Here is a 16,190-nt window from a genome sequence, read left to right as displayed (position 1 = left end):
CATATACCGAAAGAGGGTTCTGGTCCTAAAGAGCTTACATTCTAAATTAGAGCTTACATTATAAATAAACTATATCAACTTTTGTACAGGAGCATATGGCAACATTTTCAAAAATACCTATTTTCAGAAGTGACATAGGCACTTAAGAAGCTAAGTCTCATTGAATGTAAATGGGATTTAAGCTTCTAAGTTTCTTAGGCATGTTTTGAAAATTTTACCTGAAATATAGTACAGCTCACTCTCATAGATGTCGTAGTTCTGCAGGTCGAGCAGAACTAAAAAGTAGCCAAATGTTAGTTGTCATCAGATGTATTTCTGAATCCACTGGAGGATCAGATGTGTTGAGTAAGAAGATATTATTTTACATAGTAACTTTTCAGAGCAGAATTGCAACCCCAGCTGTTCAAAAATCATGATTCAGACCCCCCAAAATCATGAGATTTTAAAAAGGAATCATATTTGGGTCTGCCTTCTGATAGTTTAACCTTTAGGAGAATGCCACCAGTCCCCAATGTAGGTGTGTTTAAAATCATCTCAGATGTTAAATTCACACGTTGAAGACACACTTAACAATGCAGGTCCTGACTACTGCTCAGAGAGGACTCATTTTTTCTTATCCCATTTGGTGTGGAGAGCTGTCTCTTCCCTAACTTGACAGAATACTTAGAGAGGAGGATAGTGGGGATAGAATGGCAGCTACCCCACACATGTTCTTTTTCCATGCTTTTCCATGTGGCCCCTCTGTTCTCTTGCCTCCCTGTATTTCCTTCCCTTTCCCCTCACTGTTTCCCACCCTTCACATTCCCTGGTACCCCTTTTTCCTCCTGCACTCCCTGTTCCCAGGCATCCCCTCAGCTTGGCTTATTTCTCTGTACTCCCCTTCAGTCAGCCTCTTGCACATCATAATCCCCTGCAACTCTCTCAGTTTACCTAATTCTCCCCATGCTCCTCTGACTCCTCATGATCTTACCACAGTCTCCTACCCTACATTCTCATTCCTGGCACCTCCCCATTCTTATATCCTTCCTTGCCCTCACCTAATGACTAAGGGGTCTCCCTTAGTCCCTGAAGGCAGCGTGGCTCAGCCCCCATTGAAGGCAGTGGGAGATGATGACCATTTAAGTTTTGTGGATTTTAAGGCCAGAAGAGACTGTTATAATCATCTAGTCTGACCTCTTGCGTAAAATACTGCATAGAACCGTGCCCAGTAATTCCTGCACCAAACCCGTAACTTCTGTTTGAGCTATAGCATATCTTTTAGAAGGACATCCAGTTTTACCTTGAAGTGATAGTGTGATCCACTACATCTCTAGGTTAGTTGTTCCAGTGGCTAAGTACCTTCACCGTTGAGGGATAATGGCAAAACTGCACAAGTCTGAATACAGAAATCACATCATAAGAAAAAGAAAAAAAATTCCAGACATTGCACGACTTACAATAAAATCATTAGAATTGTTCAGATAGTTGGACCTTGTAATCTGAAAATTGAGATCAACTTGTATTACTCAAGAAATTGAGACGAAGAATTAGCTATCTTCAGTTTTTATCTGACTTTTGCAAAACATATGTGAGGATGAAGTGCAGAAACTGCCAAATGTGGGTACCACATACATATTTTTACATAATTATTTTTAAAGAAGTTTCTTTGGGAGGATTTAGGGCTCCCCAGAGCCTCTAGCACCAAACAAGGATAAAGTATTGTTTCTTAGAACCTTAAATCCCATTTACATTCAATGAGACTTAGCTTCTTACAGCCCTGGCTCATGAAACTTTACACAGGGCACCTGGACAGCAGCAAGGAGCGTTTTAACAACAGGCTGAGCAGGTGCCACAGGGTAGTTGAATGTGCCTTTGGCCATTTGAAAAGTCGCTGGAGGTGTCTCAGTGGCAGGCTAGACCTTACCGAGGATAATATTCCTGTAGTCGTAGTGGCGTGCTGCACTTTGCATAATCTGTGTGAATCTAAGGATATTCAGGTGTGGAGCACTGAGGCAGAGCGCTTGGCTACGCAGTTTGAACAACCAGATGCTAGGGCTGTCAGAGGAGCCCAGAGGGCTGCTATTAACATCAGAGAGGCTTTGAGGAACCACTTTGACAGTGAGGGGCAGGAACACATGTCTGCTTTAGAGTTGCTTCCCTGGGGCATCCATGTACAATTCTGGGGCCCGAGATCCATGCAACACAATGCTTTAGAAGCCTGTTCCCAAGAGTGAATTGATTGCTATACGCTTTTGTGGAACACAGAATTAAAATGCTATACCATTGAATACCTTAGCCTTTATTTATTGTTAAAAAGGGTAAAACCTCACAACTGTGTGTAGCTCCAGCTATCATTGTGCAAGCTGTGAGCGGGGGTGGAGTGATGGGGAAACTCAGGAGTGCTGTGGAGTGAAAAGGAATGTCTGGGCAGAGAGGGGGGTGGGGTTGGCAAAGAATTGTGCATGTGCAGCTGTATCAGAGACTTGAGCATCTCTGTCTGATCTCCATAACTTTTATCATCCACTCTGTCGCTTGCCTAGCAAATGCAGCATTCTCTTTTCTATCCTGACTTTCGGCTTCCCAGCACTCTCTGTGTTCCCTGGTCTGTCTCTCATCATGCTGCAGCACGTCCCGAAACATGTCTTCTTTGCTGCGCCGAGGGTTCTTCCTTCTGCCGAAGCCATTTGGCATGGGTGCATGTTGTGTTCCTCAAGGTCTGTGCTGAACAGAAGAGGGATTGTTACATTCCAGCAAACGATTGAAACATTTCAGTAACAAGGGCCTTTTGCTAGTAGAAATCACTTTCTCTCTGAGACTCTAGGTAGGCACACAGCTCTGCCAGCACCCCAATCATGGTGAGTGTTGGGAGTGGGGGGAAGGCGGTTGTGCTTACGGACAAAAAGGTCTCGGCTTGCAGGGGAGCTTTTCAGGGAACTCATTCTAAAATTCTCACACACGTTTTCACGCAAGCATGCAGTAGTTGTGCCCTGGTTTCCCTAGTTACCTGCACCAGCGAGATGTCAGCCAGCAGGTTGGCTGCCTGACATCTCGCTGCTGCAGGTAACCAGGGAAACCAGGGCACAACTACTGCATGCTTGCGGCTTTCACACCGGTCTATATGCAGCTCAGCTATGTGCCGCTTTGGTCCCAGCTCCAGTGATTGCTAGATGGCATGTTACAGTTTCCTACAATGGGGGAACCAACAAGGCTGCAATCCCTTGGAATCTGCGGCAGAGGATTAACAAGTACCTCTTGGAAACTTTCCAGAGCCTCTCTCTGGAGGATTCCCTTCAGGTCTCGATGTTCATTGACACCCTGCTTGGCCATGCAGATTAGCTACACAGGGCAATGTCCAGCTCACAGAAAACACTACTTCCCTCCCACTTTTTGATTCCCTACACAAGCCACAGCAACTTACGTGGTATCTTATCTGCTTCCTGCTCCTTGTTGAGCACTTCTGGAGTGGAGAAAAGTTCCTGGCTACCTGCCCCACCGGGTGACCCCGCTGGGACCTCCACATCCTCCTCTAGCTCGACTTCTTCATCCAGAATTTCAGCCTCCGGGTTACCCCCTCTTTCTGCTCCCTCCGAAGTATCCACAGGGCTATCAGCGATGGAGGTGGGGTCACCACCAAGGATAGCATTCCGCTCCTTATAGAAGCGGCAGGTCTTAGATGCAGCACCGGAGCGATGGTTTGCCACCCGCGCCTTATGGTACGCCTGCCTCAGCTCCTTTTGTCTTCACTCTGCACTGCTGCTTGTCCTGATCACAGCCCTTTAAACACAAGCCTCGAGAAATTTGCCCGTATGTGTCCCAATTCCTAGGGGTCACTCGCAGCTGCGACTGAACAGACGCCTCTCCCCATAAACTGATCAGATCCAGTAACTCAGCAGTGGTCCAAGTGGGAGTGCGTGTGGTGCGATAGCCAGCCTTGCTCACCTGGGAAGCTCATCTGGGAAGCCAGCAAGCAGGAAATGAGATTTAGAATTCCCGGGACTTGCAAGGGGGAGGGGGCGGGTTGGCTGCAGAGCAGCGCAGTTCCAATTGCTGACCAGAGCGGCAGCATGGGGCTTGTGGGGCACTTTCTGGAGGCCGATAAAATCAGAAAAAAAAGCTGTGGTGTCTACATGGGCTGTCTGTCGACAATAAAGGGAAGGGAAAAGACAAAAGTCTCTCGCAGGTGTGGAATTTTTTTGTCACCAAAACTGGGCAGATTTTTTTTTTCTAAAAAAGTCACATTGCAGTGTGTACGCTATCGCTGTTTTGTCGCCAAAAACTGCCTTTTGGCAACAAAACTTGCCAGTGTAGACAAGCCCTCTGGGGGGCAGGAGCCAACCCCAGCACCAAATATCTGTCTGGGTTTGGACCTGCTCGGTGTTAACAACACCTCCTTAACTGCACCAAAACCTGGTTGCTAGGCAAAAGGGCTTGAAAGAATCTCGGCAAAAGGGCTTGAAAGAGTCTCAGCAAAGCAGCCAGCAGGGCTATCATCTCCTGCTCAGGCAGGGTAGCCCTGGAGTCTTTGTTTCTTTAGACTTCTTATTACAAAGGGCTGTATTATCTCTCTGTTCTTGGCTACATACTCTCCAGGAAGAAGAAAGTAAGGAAAGCTACCTTATTGAGGTCAGAATATGTAGGGATAAAGTGAGACAGGCTAAAAGTCAAGTAGAGTTGGACCTTGCAAAGGGAATTAAAACCAATAGTAAAAGGTTCTATAGTCATGTAAATAGGAAGAAAACAAAGAAAGAAGAAGTGGGACCGCTAAAAATGAGGATGGAGTGGAGGTCAAGGATAATCTAGGCATGGCCCAATATCTAAACAAATACTTTGCCTCAGTCTTTAATAAGACTAAAGAGGATCTTAGGGATAATGGTAGCATGATAAATGGGAATGAGGATATGGAGGTAGACATCACCATATCTGAGGTAGAAGCGAAACTCAAACAGCTTAATGGGACTAAATCGGGGGGCCCAGATAATCTTCATCCAAGAATATTAAAAGAATTGGCACAAGAAATTGCAAGCCCATTAGCAAGAATTTTTAATGAATCTGTAAACTCAGGGGTTGTACCGTATGATTGTTCCTATTTTTAAGAAAGGGAAAAAAAGTGATCCAAGTAATTATAGGCCTGTTAGTTTGACATCTGTAGTATGCAAGGTCTTGGAAAAAATTTTGAAGAAGAAGGTAGTTAAGGACATTGAAGTCAATGGTAAATGGGACAAAATACAACATGGTTTTACAAAAGGTAGATCGTGCCAAACCAACCTGATCTCCTTCTTTGAGAGAGTAACAGATTTTTTAGATAAAGGAAACGCAGTGGATCTAATTTACTTAGATTTTAGTAAGGCGTTTGATACTGTGCCACATGGGGAATTATTAGTTAAATTGGATAAGATGGGCATCAATAGGAAAATTGAAAGGTGGATAGGGAATTGGTTAAAGGGGAGACTACAACGGGTCCTACTGAAAGGTGAACTGTCAAGTTGGAGGGAGGTTACCAGTGGAGTTCCTCAAGGATCAGTTTTGGGACCAATCTTATTTAATCTTTTTATTACTGACCTGGGCACAAAAAGTGGGAGTGTGCTAATAAAGTTTGCAGATGATACAAAGCTGGGAGGTGTTGCTAATTTAGAGAAGGACAGGGATACCCTACAGGAAGATCTAGATGACCTTGTAAACTGGAGTAATAGGAATAGGATGAAATTTAATAGTGAGAAGTGTAAGGTCATGCATTTAGGGATTAATAACAAGAATTTTAGTTATAAGCTAGGGACGCATCAACTAGAAGTAACGGAGGAGGAAAAGGACCTTGGAGTATTGGTTGATCATAGGATGACTATGAGCTGCCAATGTGATATGGCTGTGAAAAAAGCTAATGTCGTCTTGGGATGCATCAGGAGAGGTATTTCCAGTAGGGATAAGGAGGTTTTAGTACCGTTATATAAGGCACTGGTGAGACCTCACCTGGAATACTGTGTGCAGTTCTGGTCTCCCATGTTTAAGAAGGATGAATTCAAACTGGAACAGGTACAGAGAAGGGCTACTAGGATGATCCGAGGAATGGAAAACTTGTCTTATGAAAGGAGACTCAGGGAGCTTGGCTTGTTTAGCCTAACTAAAAGAAGGTTGAGGGGAGATATGATTGCTCTCTATAAATATATCAGAGGGATAAATACCAGAGAGGGAGAGGAATTATTTAAACTCAGTACCAATGTGGACACAAGAACAAATGGATATAAACTGGCCACTAGGAAATTTAGATTAGAAATTAGGCGAAGGTTTCTAACCATCAGAGGAGTGAAGTTTTGGAATAGCCTTCCGAGGGAAGTAGTGGGGGCAAAAGATCTATCTTGCTTTAAGATTAAACTCGATAAGTTTATGGAGGAGATGGTATGATGGGATAACATGGTTTTGGTAATTAAATATTCATGGTAAATAGGCCCAATGGCCTGTGATGGGTTTTTAGATGGGGTAAGATCCAAGTTACCCGGGAAAGAATTTTCTGTAGTATCTGGCTGATGAATCTTGCCCATATGCTCAGGGTTTAGCTGATCGCCATATTTGGGGTCGGGAAGGAATTTTCCTCCAGGGCAGATTGGAAGGCCCTGGAGGTTTTTCGCCTTCCTCTGTAGCATGAGGCACGGGTCACTTGCTGGAGGATTCTCTGCTCCTTGAGGTCTTCAAACTACAATTTGAGGACTTCAATAGCACAGATATAGGTGTGAGGTCTTTTTTAGGAGTGGTGGGTGAAATTCTGTGGCCTGCATTGTGCAGGAGGTCAGACTAGATGATCATAATGGTCCCTTCTGACCTAAATATCTATGAATCTATGAATAAGAATGTCGTGTATATGGTAGCTTAAAGAAGGGAAAGTTACTTTCCATGCCTGTAATTCTACTTTTAAGACATCGTCTTGCAAGATTCTCATTCACTTGTCCATCTCCCCTCAGAATTTGGAGGGATGTTTTTTGAGGCAATGTGTTTTTGCAATTTCATCTTGTTGTTCCTATCTGGCTGGATATATTTGACTTTTCTAATTGCATCTGTTTTTTCTATTTAAAAAATGGAATTGCTCTGTGTGTGTGTGTGTGTGTGTGTATTTAAAAAATGGAATTGGTGTGCGTGTAGGGGGTGGGGAAGAGATGATGGGCAGGGGTTGGAGCCCTTGCTTCCGGCACTGTCAGAAAACTGACTGAATGTTTCAGAACCAAAGGGAGTGGTGGTTGGTGGTGCATATTGGACAGTCTGGGGCAGCTTACCATGTTGCCTGCTACTGTCACTGCCTCAAAAGGTTAAACAACAACAACAAAAAGAGGTCACTCTGAGCTAGGGCAGTTGTACCATGCTTCCACTCTGAGTGTAAGAAAACCCCCACCGCCCCCACAAAAAAGAATCCTGTGTGGCAATATCTTTAAAGAGACAGAATTACCAGAAAGCAATGTTCCCTTATCCTCTAGCAAGAGATATGATCATAAAACTCCTTTCTGACTGAAATTTTGTGGATATTAGATGGGCATAAATATCGACCTGATCAGGAAAAGGGTCTTTCAGTTGCTTATGTTGCTCTGTGATTTTATGGCTCTCCCCATTAAAATCTTCCTCACTGCCGCCAAGAATTTTGTTGTTCTTGATGAACATCAAATCCGAAAAATGTTCTCAACCCACTAGGGGATGTTCTAAGACGCTCAAAAACACTTTATTGTAGTCCCTAGTTTTGCATTCAGAAATCCAAATGAAATTGAAAGAATTTCTGACAGGGGAAGAAATGAGGTCTTCTGGCATTTCATTCAGGCAGTGATGACGAGGTGATCTTTTTGAGTGGCTTGAACTCAAATCAAGTTGGATCTGCATTAAGAATGCAGTGAATAAATGCCACAAAAAATAAAATAAACTTGGAATTGCACAAACTGTGAGCCTTAAAATGACAAAAACGCACCACTCCATTTAGAACTTTCTGAGCTGTCAATTACCACATGCTTTCGCAAGTATTCTGTTGTTTTGTAATTGACATGGAGAATTATTTTCAGCATTTTACAAATACTGGGTTTGATTCATCACTGGACCAGTCTAAAGTTGGGTAACATGGTGGTGATTCAGACTTATTGCCTGTTGTTGGTAACAAGCTGCTTTCTAATATAAAGCTGTATAAATTGTAGTGTTATAAATTAATGGTGCCAGACTTAAGTCACAAGTTGAAAATTTATTTTGGGGATTTTATTTAATTCTATTTTTATTATGTTATAAGGTACTTACTACAATAATGGATGCTACTCTTATAATACATAATTGTTCCTGTGTTACAGCTCTGTAAGTACTCTAGAGATATGTAATGCTAGCAATGTAAAACTGTGCTGTGGCAGATGGATTAAATAAACACGATTATTAAAACAAAAACTAGTATTAATATAAAAATAAATTAACTGTATGTGTAGCTAGATGTATCAATCAAGAGTAGGTCTGATATGGTTATTCATGTTCATTAGTTATAGTCTAATTGTTTTTGTTATGTTAACTTGATTAGGTTTTCTTTTCCCTCACTCCCACAGCTGTGATATTTTCCTGATAACAATTGCTGGGATGAAGCTGCTCCGATCCTCATTCTGTAATCCGGTTCATCAATTTGTTACTTTGAGCTTTACTGTAATCTTTTTCCAATTTGACTACAGAGATATCTCAGAGAATTTCTTGCTGGATTTTTTCATGATGTCCATTGTGTTTCACAAGGCAAGTTTACAAACACCATTGTTTTCTTGATATAAAATGTTTTCATAGTTTGAATTATCTTTCCAATGTCACTGCATTTATAAATGGCTGGAATATCTTTTTTAAATATAATTGTTATAATATCATTTTAACAGAAGCAGGCCATTGGTATCACAGAAAAAAATCTCAGTGGTGGATAAAATCAGTAGTTTTTAAGTTAAATGTATTTTCTGTTTCTGTATGAAACTTCATATTTACTTCTTTGTTCGCATGATGCTACAGAAGTTCACAATTTAGATTTTTTAAGAATAGAGTCATAAATGACTTGAAAGAGGCCTTTTGAGCATTAGTGCAGGGTTGCCTTTGTATTAATTGCATGAGTGTTTTTATATAGTCTTCCTTTGAAAGCCTCTGGTGTTTGACTCAACAATTTCCTTTGGGAAATTAGTCCAATAGCTAATCATCCTTATTATAAGAAATGTTTTCCTAATGTCTGACTTAAATTTTTCCTACCTTAGTTTCAGGCCATTATCCTTGTTATACAGTGCTTAACCTTAAACTCAAGCTTCTTCTTTACTTTTACAGTATTAATTCTGAAGTGTCATGGACTCTTATCATATTTCCTCTCTCTTTTTTTCCCTCAGTTATACATACAGTCTTAAAACTCTTTTCATAATTCCAGATTGTACCCTAATTCATGACCTGTGCAGCTCCTCTCAAATCAAAATTAGGTTAAATTGACATGGTGCTAAAATACCAGAAATTGTTTGAATTTTGTCTACACTAGGGCTCCCACCAGTGCTAATAATGATTATCTACTTTTTTTTTTTTATAAATGCAATCACCTATCACTATGGTATATGAGTCCTGATACAACTGGGCCTAGTAGTAGCACTGGTGAGAATATTTTTTTGCTTTACCCTAGTATAGACATATCCTTAGTGTGATCCAGCTAAACTGCCACATCTCTGAGAGGAGAAGGGCATGATACCATGGTTAACTTTAACAAATGTGGCACAGAGATCCAACAATATAAGTATGGATGCTAGGCATCGCTGCAGCCAGTGCTGTCTCTATTCCATGTCCTAATCTGAAGGTTTACTGGGAAAAGTCCAGGATATTGACACTATCTAGAATAGATGGAGTTGGAGGGCCTTTGTCGAGCTTCTCAATTAGCTTGCTCAGAAGTGAGAGCTGGGTTTCTGTGTGGTAATTGGAGAGGTTGGTTGTGTTGAGTGACATTTTTAAGTACTAGTTGGATTATGGTGTGCTCTGTGGGAGGTGGTAGGTTTCTCTTCTCAAAGGAGATTGTTGTTGATCTTGGTTAATAGAAATCCTAGGTGCTCTTAACTTTTTGACTAGCTAAAAAGAGCAAGGCGGATCCAGAGTTGCAGATGATGGCTTGGCTGCTGCAGTAAGTGCTGCCCTCTGAAAAGCAGGCCCCTTTAAGATATCTCAGATTGGGCACTCAGAATCAGTAGTTACTTTTGAAAATCGCCATGTCACAATTTTCTGTTGAAAGCTGCATATTTGTGGCTGTGGGTGATGTGGAGGTTTTTTGCTGTTTGTTTTTAAATGTTGATTATTTGAAGCTGTTGTGAGATTTGGAATGTTAGCCTTGGAGGACATGGATTAGTGAGGAGAGTAAGAGTGAGATAATCAAAGGTGCACGGTAAATTAAATGTAGCCTATCACACTGTGTGTTTTTATGGGAGGCTTGATATGGTAAAGTCTACGGTATTGGGCTGAAGTTATGTATTCTAGACATGATTAAGAGTCTAGCTAAGCAGGCTCATAACCAGGGTGGGGCAAGCAGGGCAGCCGCCCAGGGTGCAAAGCCAAGGGGGTGTGTAAAAATGATGGGAAATGGTAGGGGGCGCAAATATGCTTGCTCGCCCTGAGTGCTAAAATGCCTAGTTACACCACTGAACTATATCATAGGTCTTCTGGCTTTTCCAAATCTCAGTAAACCTGAAATTTCTCAGGTCATCAGTTCAGCAGGTGAACCTGGCTTCGTGATATTTTAAAAAATTAAAATAAAATGGCTGAATTATTTATATTAGAAAACCACACGCATAGTTACACAATGGTCATTAAAACAACTCTGAAAAATAGGATTAAGGATGGTATTAATTAAGCACATATTTTAATGCTAATTAAACTATGAACTTTTATTAGTTCTAAAAATTGTATGGACCTTTCTTATAGAATCTCATTACTTTGGGGCTAAAGATAACATATAAAGATACTGTAGGAATTTCTCCACACAGTCAGCTTTAAACAGACTGTATCCCAGCTCTGTTCTTGAAAGTTTTGTGGTCTGTACAGCTTCAGCAACAAGAGAAGCTGACAGCTTCAATCAATGCACAGTTCAGTAATCTCAATGTTCACAGCTATTTTAAAAAAAAAATAGAAAACAAGTTCTTATTACCACCACCTTTGCCTGTGCAGAACTAACTCATAAAATGGCAGTTCAGATCCACTTACTCATTGTAGGTGTGAGGTTTCCACTGTCTGATAATGGAACTCTAAGCATTATGTCTTAAATTATCATCAGAATGATTGTTTGAGCAGAGTTACTGTACAAGAGAGCATGCATGCCCTCTAAGTGATGCTGCAGGGAGCACTGATCAATTTCTCTTCTGCCAGACGCTGCAGGAAACTACATTTAAACTTGACAGACATTCGCAATTTTGTTAGTTGTTCCTTAGGCAGGCTTCTGTTGAACAAGCTCCACTAGTAATGTCAGATAGATTATCTCTGAATCTCCTAGTGATTGTGTTTCTTCCCTCGTCCCCCCATCATGATGCTAGTAATGTAATCCATTCAAATCAGAGAATTCAAATCAATATGACTGCTCACCGAGCAAATCAGGGCATTGCAACAAAAATGACTGCTCACAGATTTTATCCACATTTGCAAATAACCATGCCGCTTAAGGTGATGCAGATAACATGAGAATTTAGTGAACTTGACTCTTGGTTTGGGGTTTTTTGGGGGTGTTCTTTTTAACCAACACGAATTTTTCAGTTCTTTGTAATTCTATTTGACTTATTAATGTCACATGACTAATTTACTACTCTTTTGAAGGCATTTACTCTCATCTAAATTGTGTATAAAGTTGTAGAATTTAAAAGTTTTTAATATTAAAACGGGTTAGAAATACACGAAATGAGTACACCATGTTGGGTTTCAAATTGCCGTGGAAAAGGAACAAGGTCGTGTTTAGAGCAGCTTATTTATTTTTAATAAATGACTGAAGCTTTCATTGAACTAGGATAGGGGGTTCTCAGCCTTTTTTATACTGTGAACCTACATTAGCTACTCACAAACTGTCCTCCTCAGACATATCCAAATGCATCCATTGCAAGTCTTTAAATCAAGATAGGTTGTCTTTTTAAAAGATCTGCTATCAAAGAAAAGTTATGGGCTTGATGTAAAAGTTACTGGATGAGGTTCTTTGGTCTGTCCTATGCAAAAGGTCAGACTAGATGATCATAGTGGTCCCTTCTAGCCTTAAAATCTACAAATTTATGAAATCACTTCAAATGAACCACCACTTCTCCCAGTGCTTCTTAGAAGGCATCCTGAGTATCCATCTGACAGCTTATGGGGTGCTCATGTTATCTGAAAAGAAATAGTTACAAAGAGCTGAGAAAATGCTCTTCAGTGATAAGGCAAAGATGAAATGGGAACAAAAATTGAATGTGTTTCACCTTCAACTTCTCAGCATGTTAGAGGGATCAGCATTGAGGATCTTTCCATAATCAGATGAAAATTGGAAGATTATTCAGTTTCTGGGAGGAAGGTGAGAGATGAACTATTTGTGGATATTAGAGAGGAAGGTCTGTTCTTCCATCTCTGTGCAATCCATCGATCAATCGCTTAACTGAGTTAAGCCAGGGAAAATCACAATGTGGATAATACACATAGTTTACCCCCCACCTCTTCCCACAAACACATCACAAATGGAATTCACTCAGTACAGCTCCCTTTGACAGCCATTCAGCTATGGGAGTTGGTACAAGAGGAAGCTGCCAATTTTGGCTGAAAAATCCGAGGAAGAAAGGGATAAATTTGGTAGTGTGATGAACCCATGAGGGTGCTCTCACAAGCAACCAAGGCCATAAGCCAAGTACAGGTGTAATGCCACGAGGGATGATGGGAATGGAAATGCTTACCCAGCACCCTTACTGTTTGTTACAGGTGTAGCTTGTGCTCCCCCCAATGCAGTTGTGCACCAGTAAACTGCTGTGTGGCAAGTGGGACCACAATCTGTACAAGTGTCTGTGCAAACCTCTTCTGGAGCCCTGAATGCTGAAGTCAGCCCTAGCACCCACCCTGGAGCTCAGAGGGTGAACACTTTTAGTATGGCTGCATTGGTACAAGAATACTGGGGTCCCCTCCACTCTTCATTCTGTGCACCTAGATTAGTAGATTCCAAGGCCAGAAAGGACCACTGTGATAATCTAGGACAGTGGTGGGCAACCTGCGGACCGCAGTTTGCCCACCACTGATCTAGGATCACTTCCTGTATAATACAGGACGTAGAAGTTCTCCAAAATAATTCCTAGAGGATATCGTCTAGAAAAATATCCAATCTTGGTTTAAAAATTGTCAGTGAGGGGGAAATCTGCTATGCTTCTGGGTAAATTATTCCAATGGTTAATTACTTTCACCATTAAAATTTTACGCCTTATTTCCAGTCTGAATTTGTGTAGCTTTAACTTCCAGCCATTGGATCATGTTATATCTTTCTCTGCTAGATTGAAGAGCCCATTATTAAATATTTGTTTGCCATGTAGGTACTTGTAACTATGATGAAGTCATCCCTCTTAACCTTTTCTTTATTAAGCTAAATAGATTGAGCTCTTTAAATCTATCACTGTAAGGCATGGTTTCTAATCTCGTAATCATTCTTGTGGCTCTTCTATGAACCCTCTCCAATTTATCAACATCCTTCCTGAATTGTGGGCACCAGCAGCAGCAGTCACACCGGTGCCAAATATAGAGGTAAAATAACCTTTCTACTCCTTCTCAAGATTGCCCTGTTTATGCGTCTGTGACATTCCAGGGTGCAATCCAGTCCAGTGAGGGGCTGTGTCACCCTTACTCTGCAACTTGGGGTGCCTCTCAATGCTTTGCTGCTGTAGTTCCCACATGTGCCAAACAGACACAAACAGCCAAACAGTGTGCAGGTCACTCCATCAGTGTCTGTGTATAGCCACAGCCCTTGTCCAGAAATTCTGACCTTAACAGCCTGTCTGCAAACACCACCACATTCTGCCTTCCAGCAGCCTTGGCAACTATTTGCAGGATGACCCCAACACACTCCCAGTCTTGGATTCCCTCCCGGTCCCCAAAACACTCCCTGTGTTCTGCACTGTCTAGCCCTCTCCTGGAATTCAGATCTATTAGATCAGTAGTTCTCAAACTTTTGTACCGGTTACCCTTTCACATAGCAAACCTCTGAGTGCAACCCCCCTTTATAAATTAAAAACACTTTTTTATATATTTAACACCATTATAAATGCTGGATGCAAAGCAGGGTTTAGGGTGGAGGCTGGCAGCTCGCTACCCCCTGAGGGGTCCCGATCCCCAGTTTGAGAACCTCTGTATTAGATCCATTGCCCCTTTAAGGGGATCAATATACAACAGTCTGCTGTCTTAAATGAAGTTACCCAAACAGTTCGCAACACTGGATTAGTTTTAATTAAAGAATAAAACAAATAACGATAAAGAGAGTTTAAAATGAGTTCAAGTATAAATAGGGCCCTACCAAATTCACGACTGAAAAACGCATCACAGACCGTGAAATCTGGTCTCCCCCGTGAAATCTGATCTTTTGTGTATTTTTACCGTATACTATACCGATTTCACGGGGGAAACCAGCGTTTCTCAAACAGAAGGTCCTGACCCAAAAGAGGATTGCGGGGGGTTGCAAGGTTATTGTAAGGGAGTCATGGTATTGCTACCTTTACTTCTGCACCGCCCTCAGAGCGAGGTGGCCGGAGAGCAGTGGCTGTTGGCTGGGCGCCCAGCTCTGAAGACAGCACCTCACAAGCAGCAGCACAGAAGTAAGGGTAGCAATATCATATCATGCCACTCTTAGTTTTGTGCTGCTGTTGGCAGTGGTGTTCAGAGCTGAGATCCCGGCCAGCAGCTGCCACTCTCCAGCCATCCAGCTCTGAAGGCAGCGCTACCAGCATCAGCGGCGCAGAAGTAAGGGTGGCAATACCAAGACCCCTGCCCCCTTCAATAACCTGGCAAACCCCCCACACACACACACACACACCTCCCACAACTCTCTTTTGGATCAGGACCCCTATAGTTACAACACTGTGAAATTTCAGATTTAAATATATGAAATTTATCATTTTTAAAATCCTATGACTGTGAAATTGACCAAAATGGACCGTGAGTTTGGTAGGGCCCTAAGTATAAGGCATCGAGTCAGAGATGGTTACAAGAGCAATAAAGATAAAACCTTTCTAAACTTAACAGATTCACTTGGTTCAAGGTGAAGTTCTTACCACTTGCTTCCAGCAACAGGGCTGACCAAATTTCAGGTCTGTTTGGTTTATCTTCTTAGGTGAAAGAGAGAGAGATGGATAGGGAGAGAGAGAACTTAGGGTGTTTTTGCCCCTCACTTTTGTAGTTCAGTTACCTTTTGAAATGTATTTTCCTGAGGGTAACAGCTAGTTAAAGTTATTCAAGCAATCAATAAGGTGACATGGTGTCTGGTGGTGACAGAGAATGCATGCTGTTTCTTCTCACTTCTGTTTGCTGAAATGCAGATTTCCTTGTCTCCTGTCTTCCCCCTCTGGCTGTCTGAGGACCCTGTTTACAACTTATATGTAAATTAGGTAAACACACATTTCTTTGTTTAGGACCTGCTTGACCTGACCGGTCCTACCTAATCTGGGCTGTGTGGGTTTGAACGTGTGTCACCAGTATCAATCAGGGGGAATTAATAACTTAACATATAATGTTGCTACACACATTTTACCATGATATTATTGACCAGCAAGTTATTAGTTTTCAAATAATATCACAGTGCATATTTTTTACAAAGATTAGTACAGTGGTGCATAGGCTGGGACTACAGGAGTGCATTCAGTCACAGCATTCCAGGATTGCATTAGCTCTTTTGGCCACGGTGTCACATTGGGAGCTCATGTTCAACTGATTATCCACCATGACCCCCAAATCCTTTTCAGAGTCACTGCTTCCCAGGATAGAGTCCCCCGTTGTATAAGGACCATCTGCTTTCTTTGTTCCTATATATACGTTGACGTTTAGCCATATTAAAAGACGTATTGTTTGCTTGCTTCCATTTTACCAATTGATCCAGATCTCTCTGAATCAATGACCTATCCTTTTCATTATTTACCACCTGTACCAGGAAGCCATAATTTGGCCCTTAGTGTACATACTCTATGCGGTGGTTTGGTTGTATATATAAATCATATCCGGGCAAATTAGTAGCCTGCTCTATGGGATGTGAT

At 41.8% G+C, this 16,190-nt stretch overlaps 1 protein-coding gene across 1 annotated transcript in view; it reads left to right on the top strand.

Annotated features, from left to right (window-relative positions):
- PCNX2 (pecanex 2) overlaps positions 1-16,190 on the top strand; it is a 224,881-nt gene that overhangs the window by 116,812 nt on the left and 91,879 nt on the right. Inside the window, exon 21 of the mRNA XM_073338102.2 lies at positions 8,526-8,703. Coding sequence (XP_073194203.2) covers positions 8,526-8,703 — 178 coding nt within the window. The remainder of the gene's footprint in view (positions 1-8,525; positions 8,704-16,190) is intronic.

This window comes from Lepidochelys kempii, chromosome 3, assembly GCF_965140285.1.
Source record: "Lepidochelys kempii isolate rLepKem1 chromosome 3, rLepKem1.hap1, whole genome shotgun sequence".
Taxonomy (NCBI): domain Eukaryota; kingdom Metazoa; phylum Chordata; order Testudines; family Cheloniidae; genus Lepidochelys; species Lepidochelys kempii.
This window is presented reverse-complemented; position numbering and strand designations above follow the sequence as displayed.